The sequence below is a fragment of the Oncorhynchus kisutch genome, linkage group LG9 (assembly GCF_002021735.2).
Source record: "Oncorhynchus kisutch isolate 150728-3 linkage group LG9, Okis_V2, whole genome shotgun sequence".
Lineage (NCBI taxonomy): Eukaryota > Metazoa > Chordata > Actinopteri > Salmoniformes > Salmonidae > Oncorhynchus > Oncorhynchus kisutch.
The window spans coordinates 5,149,645-5,164,495 of NC_034182.2; the positions used below are offsets into that span (position 1 = coordinate 5,149,645).

General features: G+C 44.0%; 1 protein-coding gene across 6 annotated transcripts in view; it reads right to left on the reverse strand.

The window, feature by feature from the left end:
• The window catches only part of LOC109896628 (synaptotagmin-1), a 219,590-nt gene that overhangs the window by 45,240 nt on the left and 159,499 nt on the right, over positions 1–14,851 (reverse strand). For 5 of the 6 annotated variants that reach the window (XM_031831610.1, XM_031831605.1, XM_031831607.1 and 2 more), the window contains one exon: positions 4,715–4,897. In XM_031831610.1, the coding sequence (XP_031687470.1) occupies positions 4,715–4,871 (157 nt within the window). In that variant the 5' untranslated portion in view covers positions 4,872–4,897. Of the gene's footprint in view, positions 1–4,714; positions 4,898–12,743; positions 12,786–14,851 lie in introns of those variants that run through there. The other variant, XM_031831609.1, reaches the window with a different exon arrangement.

The window sequence follows — 14,851 nt, forward strand, 5'->3', positions numbered from 1 at the left end:
TGAGGGGCCCCTGTGTTGAGGATCAGCGTGGCGGACGTGTTGCTACCTAACCTTACCACTCGGGGAGCGGCCTGTCAGGAAGTATTATAGACGATTGGTTAAGTACACATCATTGCATTTTGTAACTTCATTGTTAACTTCATTGTTACTTAATTGTTAACTTATAGACGTACGAGATACCAGACCTGGTCTTGGGGATGGTTAACTGTGGAGATCCCTACAATCTCCACTGAGTTACAGGTAGGTAAATCTATTTGAGTTTTCTTCACCTTACTCGTGGAATAATCTCCAAGGCTCTCTAAAATTGGACGAATTGGTGCCTCTGGGACAATTTAAAAGGCTGATTGAGGACCTGTTTGCTGAATAATGTTTGTTTTCTATGATTGTGTTTTGCTTTCAGTGTTTTGATATGAATATTCATGTAATATTGATGGGTATTATTGATGTGTATAGTGTATATTGATGGGTATTGTTCAAATCAAATTGTATCTGACAAGAGCAGGTATAGACTTTACAGTGAAACTCTTACTTATGAGCCCTTACTTACGAGCCCTAACCCAATAATGCAGAGTTTAAAAGTAACATTGATGTACAGTATATAGTGTATATTATTGTGTATAGTGTACATTGATGTGTATTGATGTCTATTGAAGTGTTGCTCAACTGAGAGACACAACCACTTTCGGGTGTGGCAATAGATAGTGCAGGATCAGTCAAATCGGTGAGACACAGAATAGGAATCATGGAAGCTAAAAGGGCTCTATTTCATTGTCTAGTTTTGGAGCAGATTTCCATACTATCTCAATGGTACGGGGCAGAGGCAGTCTGAGGGAGTTGGAGCGGTTCGATTTTCCACGACGGGTGAGGTTGATGAGATGGGCGCATAGTAATCAGTCACGTGCGGTATGCCTCAGGGCTTGGGGGGAGCTTCCTGCTTGTCATCACATTACCCATGGTCCTCTGAGGAGATACCTGCCTCCTTACATCTTTATATAGAGGATCCAATAGACTGGCAACAGTAGTGGGCAGGGGGGTGGGTGGTGTGTGATGATGTATCAGGGTAATAGGCATGGCAACACAAACTAATATATTATGACAGCACACTGTTGGTCAATTAACCTTGACATTACATGTTGTTATGCCAACAAGAGCAGCACCCCCGGTCCTTGCCCTTTCCCACTGTGGGAACAACAACAATGACAGTGCAACAATAGCTGCAAATGGGGTAGGATGAATATATAACAGAAAAAATAACTAACTACACAAACTGGTATTTGTGGTAATATTTACAGTATGTAGAGAGTTTCGGACCAGGCCTCTGATTCCCTTCTTTGAAATGCTACTCTGGGGGTGGGTGAGGTGGGAGGTAGCGTACTGGGCATCTCATTTGATTTGTTTGAACGCAAAATGGTCAAGCATCACACTGTTGATGAGGGGAGATCTCACCCTGCACTCCATGGAGCACCCTCCTGACATGGGTTCAGGTGTGCGGGGGGGCAAGCAGTTTGGTCCGAGGAGGGCTGTTCTTCCCTTCTGTATAAGCTGCGAGCTCTAAGTTCTGGTACCCCAGCCCCATCCTGCTGCCTCACGGCAGGCCTACTGGCTCAGTCCAAGGCCCGGGAGAGGACCGGGACTAGAGCCAGACAGAGAGAGACAGAGAAGTTTGTCTTTGCTGATCTCCCTCCAGCCTAACCCCCGGGGTGCTGTCATTTCCGAGCAGAATCTAAATGAAATAAACTACTCAGTAATTATTGTAAATCATTTTTGAAATGTTAGCTTTCAGTCACCTGTACATCTAATTTTATTTTTAAATCCCAAACAGTCAATTTTGTAATGAGTATGAATAGCTTTTAGTGTAATACCCACAGAAACAGGTGTGAAAAAAACACTAATATTGACAGCCTTTGAAAATACATGTTTTTAAAAATGTCATTTTCAATACGTTTGTCTGTGTTATTTAGAGTAATGGAGGAGAGTGTGGAGACAGCAGTTATGGAGCAAAGCATTTCTAACACTGAGAGGTTCATGATTGTCACTGAAAACAAAAACCTTTTGGTGTTTAGAGGGAGTGCTGGAAAATTCATTAGAGCGCCTCCCGCTGAGGCCACAAGGCCCTGAGCATGGTGTGGTGCGGCCCAACACAAACAGACACAGCTGCAGTGGATACACCCATCTGAGTGTGGCCATGAGCTTCATGTGGCGCTCGCTACGGCATCACATGGCGTTCTCCACACAAGCCAATAATATCAGTAGTCTGACAACAAACTTTTAGTGGTAAACTTGAAAGAGAGAAAAGTGGGACAGTCTGCATTAATCTCCACAAACATCCTGGTGGTGGCAATGCATGCTGGGATTGTGGATGGAACTACAGCAGGTAATGGAGGAAGTAATGCTTTTAATAACATCCTCTTTGTTGTAGGTACTCCTTGGTGGGAAATAGTTATGAGACAGCGAATTAGAAATGATTCGATTTGATTTATTAGGACCCCCATTAGCCGACGCAAATGGCAACAGATAGTCTTACTGGGCACGTATCAAAAAAGACATTACAGACAAAAGACTATACAATGTCCATACACTACATGTTAATGCTTTGAAATGTATATCTATCAGTTACACATACATGTCAGTACTTACACACAACAAGTAGGTCACATGGGGGAGAGGCGTTGTGCCGTGTGGTGTTGCTTTATTTGTTTTTTTTTTAAACCAGGTTTGGTGGTTTAAAATAATTTTGAGAAGGGAAATGTATGAAGAAAACACTGAAGATTTTTGTAAGGATGCAATTCAACTCCATTTGAGAAACAGCCACATCCAGCAGCAGCAGCCAACAGATGGGGCTGAAGAGGAGCTTCTGGCTTGGAGATGAATCCATGGATCTTTGTTAATGTCACAAGGCATTCCACTGAGTTATACCAGAGATACAGCACAAGATGCCCGACTCTGACAACACCATGCATTCAGCTTTACCTCCAGGAGTCAAGTCTTATAGATAACCATCTATTCCTATGTAGAAATACCCACAAGGAAAGAATTTGCTATGGCAATGGATTCATTCTGTTTTATTCACGCTGCCTTCTCCCCTTGAATATTCCTTATAAATGCCCTGTCCCCATCCTGGGAGTAGCTGTATTGATATTCCCTGGCACAAACACATCAGTGGGCATTTATCAGGCTGGCAGCCCTCGGCGCGGAGCCGCTCATTTTCTAGTTCTGACTGAGTGCTGGAGCAAAAACTGTAATTTAAACTCTACTATAATTGAGTGGCTTTTTGGGGGTCTGCTTGCAGATACCATCTCTGTCTGAGGCGCACCCAACAACCCTTTATTTAGTCTTTGTCCACATCACACAATGTGATAATTAGGGAGAGAGGTGGTACATGGGTTGTTACAAAGCCTAATGGGCTGGTTGCCACCATGTCATTGCCAAATACAGACAGTGAAATGAAGGAAAGACCGGGTGTTTTGGAAGGGTAACATAACTCCATTGTGAGAGTGCTGAGGCACCAGGTTAGCTGTGCTGGCTAGGATTGAGGGGTGTAGTTTAGTAGCTAAATGTGGCAGGTGACGTATCTTCAAGCCCTCTCACGGTGAAACAGTTCTGATATGAGGGACCATTACTCCAAGGCACAGGGGACATCAGAGTCACCCCCCTCCACAGTGTCTTCATTATGGCTTCCATATGCTCCTCAGTGGTGCCAATTTCATTGGAGCACCCAATGGCTCCAACACACTTCTATGAGGAGACCAGGAAGTGTTTGTCACTTGTCATTTGTCAATCAATGAAAGTCTATCTCTGGTCTGCTGGAGTAAAGTCCAGGGCAGCACATACTGACCACGGACTACTGTTTAAAGCTTCTTCGGCTTTATTTCCCAAAGCAAATATGTTGTTGGTTTTAAATTAGCCAGACCAGACGCCTGAGAAATCTTTCATCGCTATCAGGCTCCCTGCGCTATGAATCTAGGACACCATAATATGACAAGTGACGTCATTCACGTTGGAGCTAAAGCAACAGAACCTCTCTTTTTCACGGGAGCCATTTCCTGACACGAGAATTACTTCCACATGAGCCGGTGGATTTGTCTATATTTAGGACTTGGGAGGCTGAACACAACAACGTCCACTGGATTAGTAGGTTGGGGTTTGGGATAAACAAAGGATGCTGCTGTCCCAAACTAACTGCTACTGTTCCACAGACGTTACAGGCAAAGACAAGTGTCTCCTCCGGAACCACTGGGTGGAAAGTTTTTATATAGGAGTGATGGGTTCACAGTTGGTCAGGATTCCAACATGCTGTAGTTGTGTCTCCTGTCAGGGGAGGGTATTGATGGAGGGAAGAAACACAGGGTGCCCAGCAATACAGACAACTTTGGAGATTGAAAAAGTTAATTTGCTTTGAGAAAACCAACGATTTTGGAAATTAGACATACTTTCCAAACACAACTCTGAAGTCAACTCCGTTTGTTTTCTTGGCACCTCAAATGCCAAATGGGTTTCTAAAAGTAGTCACAGTACTTCTGAGTAAGACCATTAGTCCCTATCCACAATCAGTCATAATGGCCACTTGTACTTTGTTGATTGCAATTAGTCGCTAAAGAACAGATCCAAGGGTGCTGTAAGGCATTTGTGAGATGTCTACAGGAAGTAGCTACTCAACCAATCACCACCCTGTCACCGGGCAGGTTAGGGGACACCAACCACTAACATGACTCACGTGGGATTTTGTTGAGCTCATTCATGAACTTGTCCTTGAGCTTGGAGAAGTCCTCGCTGGATCCGGTGCCGGAGATGTCGGTAGAGTTGGCACCGACCGTGGAGGCAGTGGTGGCCATCGGGGCCGCTGCCAGGGCTTCCCTTCGACTCTCAGCCATGGTGGTGGTGGGCAGCCAGGCAGAAGCTGGAGGAGAGATGGAGAAAGAGTTGAGTTTAACACACCTAATTTAATATTGCTTCCAGTGTACATAGAATAAATAGATACAGAGAGGCAGATCGAAGGTGGAGCGAGAGAAAAAGAGAGACAGGGAGACAGAGTGAGAAAGAAAGACAAAAGCAAGAGAGAGTCAGGTAAGATTAGCTGGTTGTGACAGATGCCTGGTTGTGACAGACAGTTTTCTCTGGCCCTGCTATAGATGAGTGAGTGGATGCTCCCTCTGTATGACTAGTTGCTGGCTCAGCCTGAGTAAACACACCTTGAAACCACAATGATATTGCAGGGTTCAACCAGCAATCCCAGGCAGATGAAGCTGGCTTTCACACCACACAAAGTCTGTGTCCCAAATGTAGGGAATAGGGTGGCATTTGGGACGTACAAAAAGCATCTAACACCTCCACTCTTTACTTTAAGTGTGAACTTTTATGCCGTTATCTATTCTAGTCATGCAAATGGACTCCCAGGCATGTGAATGAATTGAGAACAAATATAGTATTGCTAACATTGATCCGATTGCCTTGTAGGTTTACTAAGTATGTCAATGGGAGAAAACATTTTATCAAATTTAGAGTACAGCGTATTTACAGGATTAGCTGTTGCTCACTGACTTTGCAGGCATTGACAAGCCTGTTAGCATGAGGCGGTATTGCTCACTCACTTTGCAGGCATTGACAAGCCTGTTAGCATGAGGCGGTATTGCTCACTGACTTTGCAGGCATTGACAAGCCTGTTAGCATGAGGCGGTGTTGCTCACTGACTTTGCAGGCATTGACAAGCCTGTTAGCATGAGGCGGTATTGCTCACTGACTTTGCAGGCATTGACAAGCCTGTTAGCATGAGGCGGTATTGCTCACTGACTTTGCAGGCATTGACAAGCCTGTTAACATGAGGCGGTATTGCTCACTGACTTTGCAGGCATTGACAAGCCTGTTAGCATGAGGCGGTATTGCTCACTGACTTTGCAGGCATTGACAAGCCTGTTAACATGAGGCGGTATTGCTCACTGACTTTGCAGGCATTGACAAGCCTGTTAACATGAGGCGGTATTGCTCACTGACTTTGCAGGCATTGACAAGCCTGTTAGCATGAGGCGGTATTGCTCACCCACTTTGCAGGCATTGACAAGCCTGTTAGCATGAGGCGGTGTTGCTCACTCACTTTGCAGGCATTGACAAGCCTGTGCTTGTCAGAAGCTTCTATAGCCATAACATAATTTTCTGGAATGTTACAAGCTGTTTAAATGCACAGTCAACTTATGTAAACTTCTAAACCACTGGAATTGTGATACAGTGAATTATAAGTGAAATCATCTGTCTGTAAACAATTGTTATAAAAATGACTTGCATGTCATGCACAAAGTAGATGTCCCAACCGACTTGCCAAAACTATAGTTAGTTAACAAGAACTTTGTGGAGTGGTTGAAAAACGAGTTTTAATGACTCCAACCTAAGTGTATGTAAACTTCCGACTTCAACTGTATAGGCTATTTTATAAAGGGTATACAATTGCATTGATGTGTTCTAACTCAGGTTCTAGCTTGGCTTGAAACTCCCTCCCTGATATCTTAGCTAATTTCTATGAATGAACACAGCAATCAGTGCTTCTGTGAGCCCTTTGAATCTCCCCTCTAGTTCAAAGTTCCACCTACACCTTCCTGTTCTCCCTGCCTTCCATTGTCTCCCTTTGAAAGGCAGCATCGAGGTGAGTGTGGGGGCTGAGCCGTGGAGAGGCACGACGGGCCACGACAGAGACACTTCAGTGCAGGCAGGGAGAGGACTTTCGGAATATAATGCCGCTCTCAGGAGAGAGTAGGGTATGTGGGAGGAGGCATCTTCTCTTCTATTGCAGATAGGATTGATCCCGTGGGAAGGGAATGGAGGGCATGTATTGTATTGTAGGCTTCAGGCGTGATGTTTTCATGTTCGTCCACGTCAAACTCCAATCCGAAGGGCCCTAATGCACACCTGCTAAAGTTTCCCGCTCTCCTAACAGGCGTGAGTGAGTCATAGGCTGAACAAAGGAGCTCCATCAAAGGGCTGTAATTACAAGAAACCCTGAGCAGAAAACAGCCCCATTTAGGAGCACATTTGCATTGTGGGAACAAGAGAGACAATCTATCCACTTAGAGGCCAGATCAGGGTGGCGGGGCTGTCATTAAAGAGAACATCCGACACTTTGGAACATTAGGGAGATCTTTGTGACACGCCCTGATGTTTGGTGGCGCCCCCCTTTTGGGCCCCTGTGAAGAGTACAGACCCACCTACCAGGGGAATGACCCATATAGCCACTTTGTCCTCAGCACAAAGGACCTAGGCCTAGATGCTAAACTGAAGTGACAGAGCTGAAACAAATCATTTATCTATTTGCTCTCAGTGCATTTCTTATTCATATGCCCAGTTACTCAAAGAGACGTAGCGGCTGATGTCGAGACTCAGAGACGTGATCAGATCATTTTGTTCCACTGTTCTCTCTCAAGGTCAAAGCACCAAGTGATGGATGCTATTGGCTCTTTGCCTATGAACAGGCTCTTGGAGAATGAGTGGCTATAGGCTACATGATGTTGTAACTATGTAGTACAAGAGTTGATATCACTGTTGTATTAATGCATCACCACTGATGCTTTATAGAAAGACAAATTATCATCAAATGCTTAAAGTATTTTCTAACTTGGGCCTAGCTTAAGGCAGCCATTTTAATGTTCTCTATGTGCAGGTGGTCACATATAAAGTGTAAAACACCTTTGATCATTGTGACATTACTGTCAAATGCATTATGCTTGGAGATAGAATGTTCTCAGGCCTACTGTGAGTTGGAGACCATCCACAGAGACGGTGATGCTTCTCATTTCAAGGATCATCCCAGAATATTAGGGTTATTCTATCTCAAATTCTATGTATACTTGTATAAACAAGTCTCGTATAGAGTCTGAAGACCCTTGTGTGGCAGGTGACCAACTTGAACATGGAGTTGCATTCTGTTCTGGCTGGCTGGCAGCTCATTTGCCTCTATGACCTTTTCCCCTTTCCATGGGCTGTCATCGCCATAGCGATCTCCGTTTCAACAGTAAGTCAATACCTGCCCTTTCAATTGCCTTTATTATAAACCAACTTCAAGCCAAAGCTAAATAATACATCACAGAGAGCATGTTAAATGATGCATGCCGATAAAATTCAGAAATGCCCTTTTAACACATAGCGTCAATTTTGTCATAATGAGACCACTTCCTCTCACAGCCATGCACCAGCATGCCCACTCTGTTCCACTGCTGAGGCAACACGTCAAATGTACCTAGTCTGTCAGATACAAGGCCAGCTAAAATATCAGGACACCAAAGCCTGGAAATCTCTCAAATCAACATGCCAAACAAAGATGGAGGATAATGGATTCAGGATAGTGGACAGATTGAAACAAGACCAGCTGCTTTTCACTTTCAGTCGTTTTCCTCTAAGCACCTGAGGAAGCACAACGAGTCTGAGTTTCTACTTCCCCTCTTCCATCTCAAAAGCTCATCCCTCTCGAGGTGTGCCATGCAGGTGTAAAAGCCCTACCCAATTACAGGATGGCCAGATGGCTTAGCAGGGCCCCCATCACACCCTGCGCCTGGATAGCGGTGCCCACAGACCAGACCAACTCCTCCCCACTACCCAGCCAGACTCACTCTAACTGGGTCAGCTCCCTCCCTCCATGCCCAAAACCCCCACATGGCCCTCTCCCAGGTGCAACACTGGCAATGCTGTTTATCTCTTCCTCTTTCTCTGTCCCTGTATATTGCTTGAGAAAGATAGATATAGAGATACTGTAGAATTATTACTACTAGAAACATGTTCTTTAAGCTACCATCAAGGTTTAGGTTTGGAAAGAGTGCTCTCCTGCAGGTTTCCCAATTTTTGCCAGGACTCTCAGCAGGCAGAGTGTTTTGGACCAGGACTCTCAGCGGGCAGAGTGTTTTGGACCAGGACTCTCAGCGGGCAGTGTTTTGGACCAGGACTCTCAGCAGGCAGAGTGTTTTGGACCAGGACTCTCAGCAGGCAGAGTGTTTTGGACCAGGACTCTCAGCAGGCAGAGTGTTTTGGACCAGGACTCTCAGCGGGCAGAGTGTTTTGGACCAGGACTCTCAGCGGGCAGTGGTTTGGACCAGGACTCTCAGCAGGCAGAGTGTTTTGGACCTCAGAAGGCAGAGTGTTTTGGACCAGGACTCTCAGCAGGCAGAGTGTTTTGGACCAGGACTCTCAGCGGGCAGAGTGTTTTGGACCAGGACTCTCAGCGGGCAGTGTTTTGGACCAGGACTCTCAGCAGGCAGAGTGTTTTGGACCAGGACTCTCAGCAGGCAGAGTGTTTTGGACCAGGACTCTCAGCAGGCAGAGTGTTTTGGACCAGGACTCTCAGCGGGCAGAGTGTTTTGGACCAGGACTCTCAGCAGGCAGAGTGTTTTGGACCAGGACTCTCAGCGGGCAGAGTGTTTTGGACCAGGACTCTCAGCGGGCAGAGTGTTTTGGACCAGGACTCTCAGCGGGCAGAGTGTTTTGGACCAGGACTCTCAGCAGGCAGAGTGTTTTGGACCAGGACTCTCAGCGGGCAGTGTTTTGGACCAGGACTCTCAGCGGGCAGAGTGTTTTGGACCAGGACTCTCAGCGGGCAGAGTGTTTTGGACCAGGACTCTCAGCAGGCAGAGTGTTTTGGACCAGGACTCTCAGCGGGCAGAGTGTTTTGGACCAGGACTCTCAGCAGGCAGAGTGTTTTGGACCAGGACTCTCAGCGGGCAGAGTGTTTTGGACCAGGACTCTCAGCGGGCAGAGTGTTTTGGACCAGGACTCTCAGCAGGCAGAGTGTTTTGGACCAGGACTCTCAGCGGGCAGAGTGTTTTGGACCGTGCTGTTTGAGGAAATTACAAGGCTGCCAAATCAGCCGGGCTCTACATCCATTGGAGATGAGAGGGAAAGCTGAAGCCAGGGAAGCCAGAGCGATGAGAATTGCCGTCAATTTCATCAGAGAGGAATCAAAAAGTTGACTTTCATGTGAAGGACATGAAAAAGAATGGGAGGAATATCCAATGACAGTTCACCTTATGTGTAGAATCCATGAGTTAACTAGCCAGTTCATGTTTAATTATGTCCATTTAGCGAATAGTTAAATGTTAGGGCTAGGCCCCTTTTTTCTCAATTTCCACCTGAATGATGTGCCCAAAGTAAACTGCCTGTTACTCAGGCCATGAAACCAGGATATGCAAATAATTGGTACCATTGGAAAGAAAACACTTTGAAGTTGGTATAAATGTTAAAATAATGTAGGAGAATATAACACAATAGATATGGTAGGAGAAAATCCAAAGAAAAACCAACCAGAATTCTTTTGAGAGAGAGCATGCTCTTCCAATGGCAAGTATAAGGGCATACTCAATTCTAGCTCCCAGGATGCAACTCCTATGGCTTCTACTGGGTCTATGTTCAAGGTTTCAGGCTTGAAGATTTTCAAAAAGTAAGTGAATATTTAATCGCTATTTGTGAATTTATGAAACCTGTGCCGTGGAATAATATTTTGATGTGGGGCGCCGTCCTCAAACAATCGCATGGCATGTTTTCGCTGTAATAGCTACTGTAAATCAGACAGTGCAGTTAAATTAACAAGAATTTAAGCTTTCAACCGATATAAGACGCTTGTATGTACCTAAATGTTTAATGTCCATAATTTCTATGATTATTTATTTGAATTGCGCGCCCTCCAGTTTCACTGGAAGTTGTCCCGCTAGCAAGATGCCTATCCCTGAGAGGTTAAATGTCAACTGCTAATTGCCACAAACGATTCAGTAGCCACTACATGTCATTGTAGTCAATCAAATTGAACGATGCACCGTGGGGCATTGAGTCGAGTGATCTTATTTCGGACCATATACCAAATAACTTTTTCTTTGTGACTTGATGGGATAAAGTAATTTTGCTGCAGGCAGAGGCTTGTTAGGTTAACTTGATAACCTCTTATAAAGGAAGAAAGAGAGACACTCCAATTGAAGTACTACTGTCATCCATCCCCATTGCAGATTAAAAACCTCCCAAAAAGGGTTCCAAAAAAATTCCCCAAAATGGTGGTTTAAAACCACTCACTCAGTATTTGAGGTGCATGTAGAGCGAAGCCATTTCAGAACGACATCCAAACGCTGGATTGCAAAATGTAAACTGTGCTGCTATATCCAAGAATGAAGGAACTTAAATGTATTGAAAGATGCAGGACGACAATAAACTATTTGAAGTTGAATAATTAAATTGAAAGTTGTCTAAAACCTATCATCCACTGGAGACAGAGAGAGCACTTGACCCAAAATGACTGCTTTGCTTAGGTTGTAAATCAAATCAAATGTTATTTGTCACATGCGCCAAATACAACTGGTGTAGACTTTACCGGGAAATGATTGCTTACGAGCTTTTCCCTATGATGCAGAGTTGAAAAATAATAATCCAAATAAGATAGTAACACAAGGAATAAAATAAAATACACAAGAATGGAGCTACATATATACAGGGAGTACCAGTACCAGATCAATGTGGAGCTATATACAGGTAGTACCAGTACCAGATCAATGTGGAGCTATATACAGGGAGTACCAGTACCAGATCAATGTGGAGCTATATACAGGTAGTACCAGTACCAGATCAATGTGGAGCTATATACAGGGAGTACCAGTACCAGATCAATGTGGAGCTATATACAGGGAGTACCAGTACCAGATCAATGTGGAGCTATATACAGGGAGTACCAGTACCAGATCAATGTGGAGCTATATACAGGGAGTACCAGTACCAGATCAATGTGGAGCTATATACAGGGAGTACCAGTACCAGATCAATGTGGAGCTATATACAGGTAGTACCAGTACCAGATCAATGTGGAGCTATATACAGGGAGTACCAGTACCAGATCAATGTGGAGCTATATACAGGGAGTACCAGTACCAGATCAATGTGGAGCTATATACAGGGAGTACCAGTACCAGATCAATGTGGAGCTATATACAGGGAGTACCAGTACCAGATCAATGTGGAGCTATATACAGGGAGTACCAGTACCAGATCAATGTGGAGCTATATACAGGGAGTACCAGTACCAGATCAATGTGGAGCTATATACAGGTAGTACCAGTACCAGATCAATGTGGAGCTATATACAGGGAGTACCAGTACCAGATCAATGTGGAGCTATATACAGGGAGTACCAGTACCAGATCAATGTGGAGCTATATACAGGGAGTACCAGTACCAGATCAATGTGGAGCTATATACAGGGAGTACCAGTACCAGATCAATGTGGAGCTATATACAGGGAGTACCAGTACCAGATCAATGTGGAGCTATATACAGGGAGTACCAGTACCAGATCAATGTGGAGCTATATACAGGGAGTACCAGTACCAGATCAATGTGGAGCTATATATAGGGAGTACCAGTACCAGATCAATGTGGAGCTATATACAGGGAGTACCAGTACCAGATCAATGTGGAGCTATATAAAGGGAGTACCAGTACCAGATCAATGTGGAGCTATATACAGGGAGTACCAGTACCAGATCAATGTGGAGCTATATACAGGGAGTACCAGTAACAGATCAATGTGGAGCTATATACAGGGAGTACCAGTACCAGATCAATGTGGAGCTATATACAGGGAGTACCAGTACCAGATCAATGTGGAGCTATATACAGGTAGTACCAGTACCAGATCAATGTGGAGCTATATACAGGGAGTACCTGTCATGTTCTTTCAAAATCGAACCCAGAAGCAGACCAGGACAAGGAGAGTAGGAAGAAGGTGAGTATTTATTTACAAGTGAATGTGAATGGGTAGATATATCCAGGTGGCGTAGCGGGCAGCGGTGGTGAGTTGATGGGAGTAAATAGGTGGATCCAATGGGGTAGCGGAGTCCTCCGACGACCAGGCGGGAATGGGGTAAATGATCCGGGTGAGTAACTGAAGACAGAACAAACGGAGGTAAGTTTAAGGCAAGCAATACGTAAAAAAACAACAAAACAAATTCTATCCAACTTGAGGCTGATACTATGGCACAACATACTGTTCATGGCTAACGATCCGGCAGGGAATGGATGTCAGGTCAGAGCTTTTGAAGGGGAGAGGTGATGATCAGGACAGGTGTGCAGATTACTGATGGGATACAGGTGCGGGTGAACATCGATCTCCCAACAAGCTAATTCGCCCGGCAACCAGACAGGGTGCGTTCCAGGACACCGGAAACACACTCCAGGACCGAAACACAGGCAAACACAGACTCAGGAAGCGGGATTCGTGACAGTACCAGTACCAGATCAATGTGGAGCTATATACAGGGAGTACCAGTACCAGATCAATGTGGAGCTATATATAGGGAGTACCAGTACCAGATCAATGTACAGAGGTATGAGGTATTTGAGATAGATACATGAAGGCAGGGTGAAGTGACTAGGCATCAGGATAGATAATAACAAGGTATTTGAGGTAGATATGTACATGAAGTAAAGTGACTAGGCCTCAGGATAGATAATAATAAGGTATTTGAGGTAGATATGTACATGAAGTAAAGTGACTAGGCCTCAGGATAGATAATAATAAGGTATTTGAGGTAGATATGTACATGAAGTAAAGTGACTAGGCATCAGGATAGATAATAATAAGGTATTTGAGGTAGATATGTACATGAAGTAAAGTTACTAGGCATCAGGATAGATAATAATAAGAGTAAATAAGGAACAGAGTAGCAGCCACAAATGATGAGTGTAAAAGTGTTTGTCTGTAAGTGTGCCTGTGTGTGTAATGTGTATGTATGTATGTGTGTTAATGTTGTGTCAGTCTGCGTGTGTGTGTTATGTGTGTGTGTGCGTATGTAGAGTATGTGAATGTGTGTGGATTTTTTGTTGGATTGTCAATATAGTGTGTGTGTGAGTGAGTGTATATATGGTGTGTATATATGAAGGGTTCACAAACCTTTCTGCACACAACCCCAAATTGACACTAGAAAACGCAGGGGACCCCAATTTAAAAAATGATATTCCCTCAGTTTTGGGTCTGTTATGCTGTGCCGAATCAAAGTAATGACATGAAAGTGCATTAGAGGCCCTTAGTTGACACTAAAAGGTTGTATTTTATACTCATTTGAATACATATTTTGTCATTTGTTTGATAAGATTATAGATTTTCTAAGTGGACCCCATTTCATTTTCAGAGGACCCCGACCACAAGTTTGGGAAACACTAGTATATATATAGTCTAGTGAGTGTGTATGTGGTGTGTATATGTAGTCTAGTGAGTGTGTATGTGGTGTGTATATGTAGTCTAGTGAGTGTGTATATGGTGTGTATATGTAGTCTAGTGAGTGTGTATATGGTGTGTATATATAGTCTAGTGAGTGTGTATATGGTGTGTATATATAGTCTAGTGAGTGTGTATATGGTGTGTATATGTAGTCTAGTGAGTGTGTATATGGTGTGTATATGTAGTCGAGTGAGTGTGTATATGGTGTGTATATGTAGTCTAGTGAGTGTGTATATGGTGTGTGTATCTATATTCTAGTGAGTGTGTATATGGTGTGTATATATAGTCTAGTGAGTGTGTATATGGTGTGTATATATAGTCTAGTGAGTGTGTATATGGTGTGTATATATAGTCTAGTGAGTGTGTATATGGTGTGTATATATAGTCTAGTGAGTGTGTATATGGTGTGTATATATAGTCTAGTGAGTGTGTATATGGTGTGTATATGTAGTCTAGTGAGTGTGTATATATAGTCTAGTGAGTGTGTATATGGTGTGTATATATAGTCTAGTGAGTGTGTATATGGTGTATATATATAGTCTAGTGAGTGTGTATATGGTGTGTATATGTCTGCTAGTGAGTGTGTATATGGTGTGTATATATAGTCTAGTGAGTGTGTATATGGTGTGT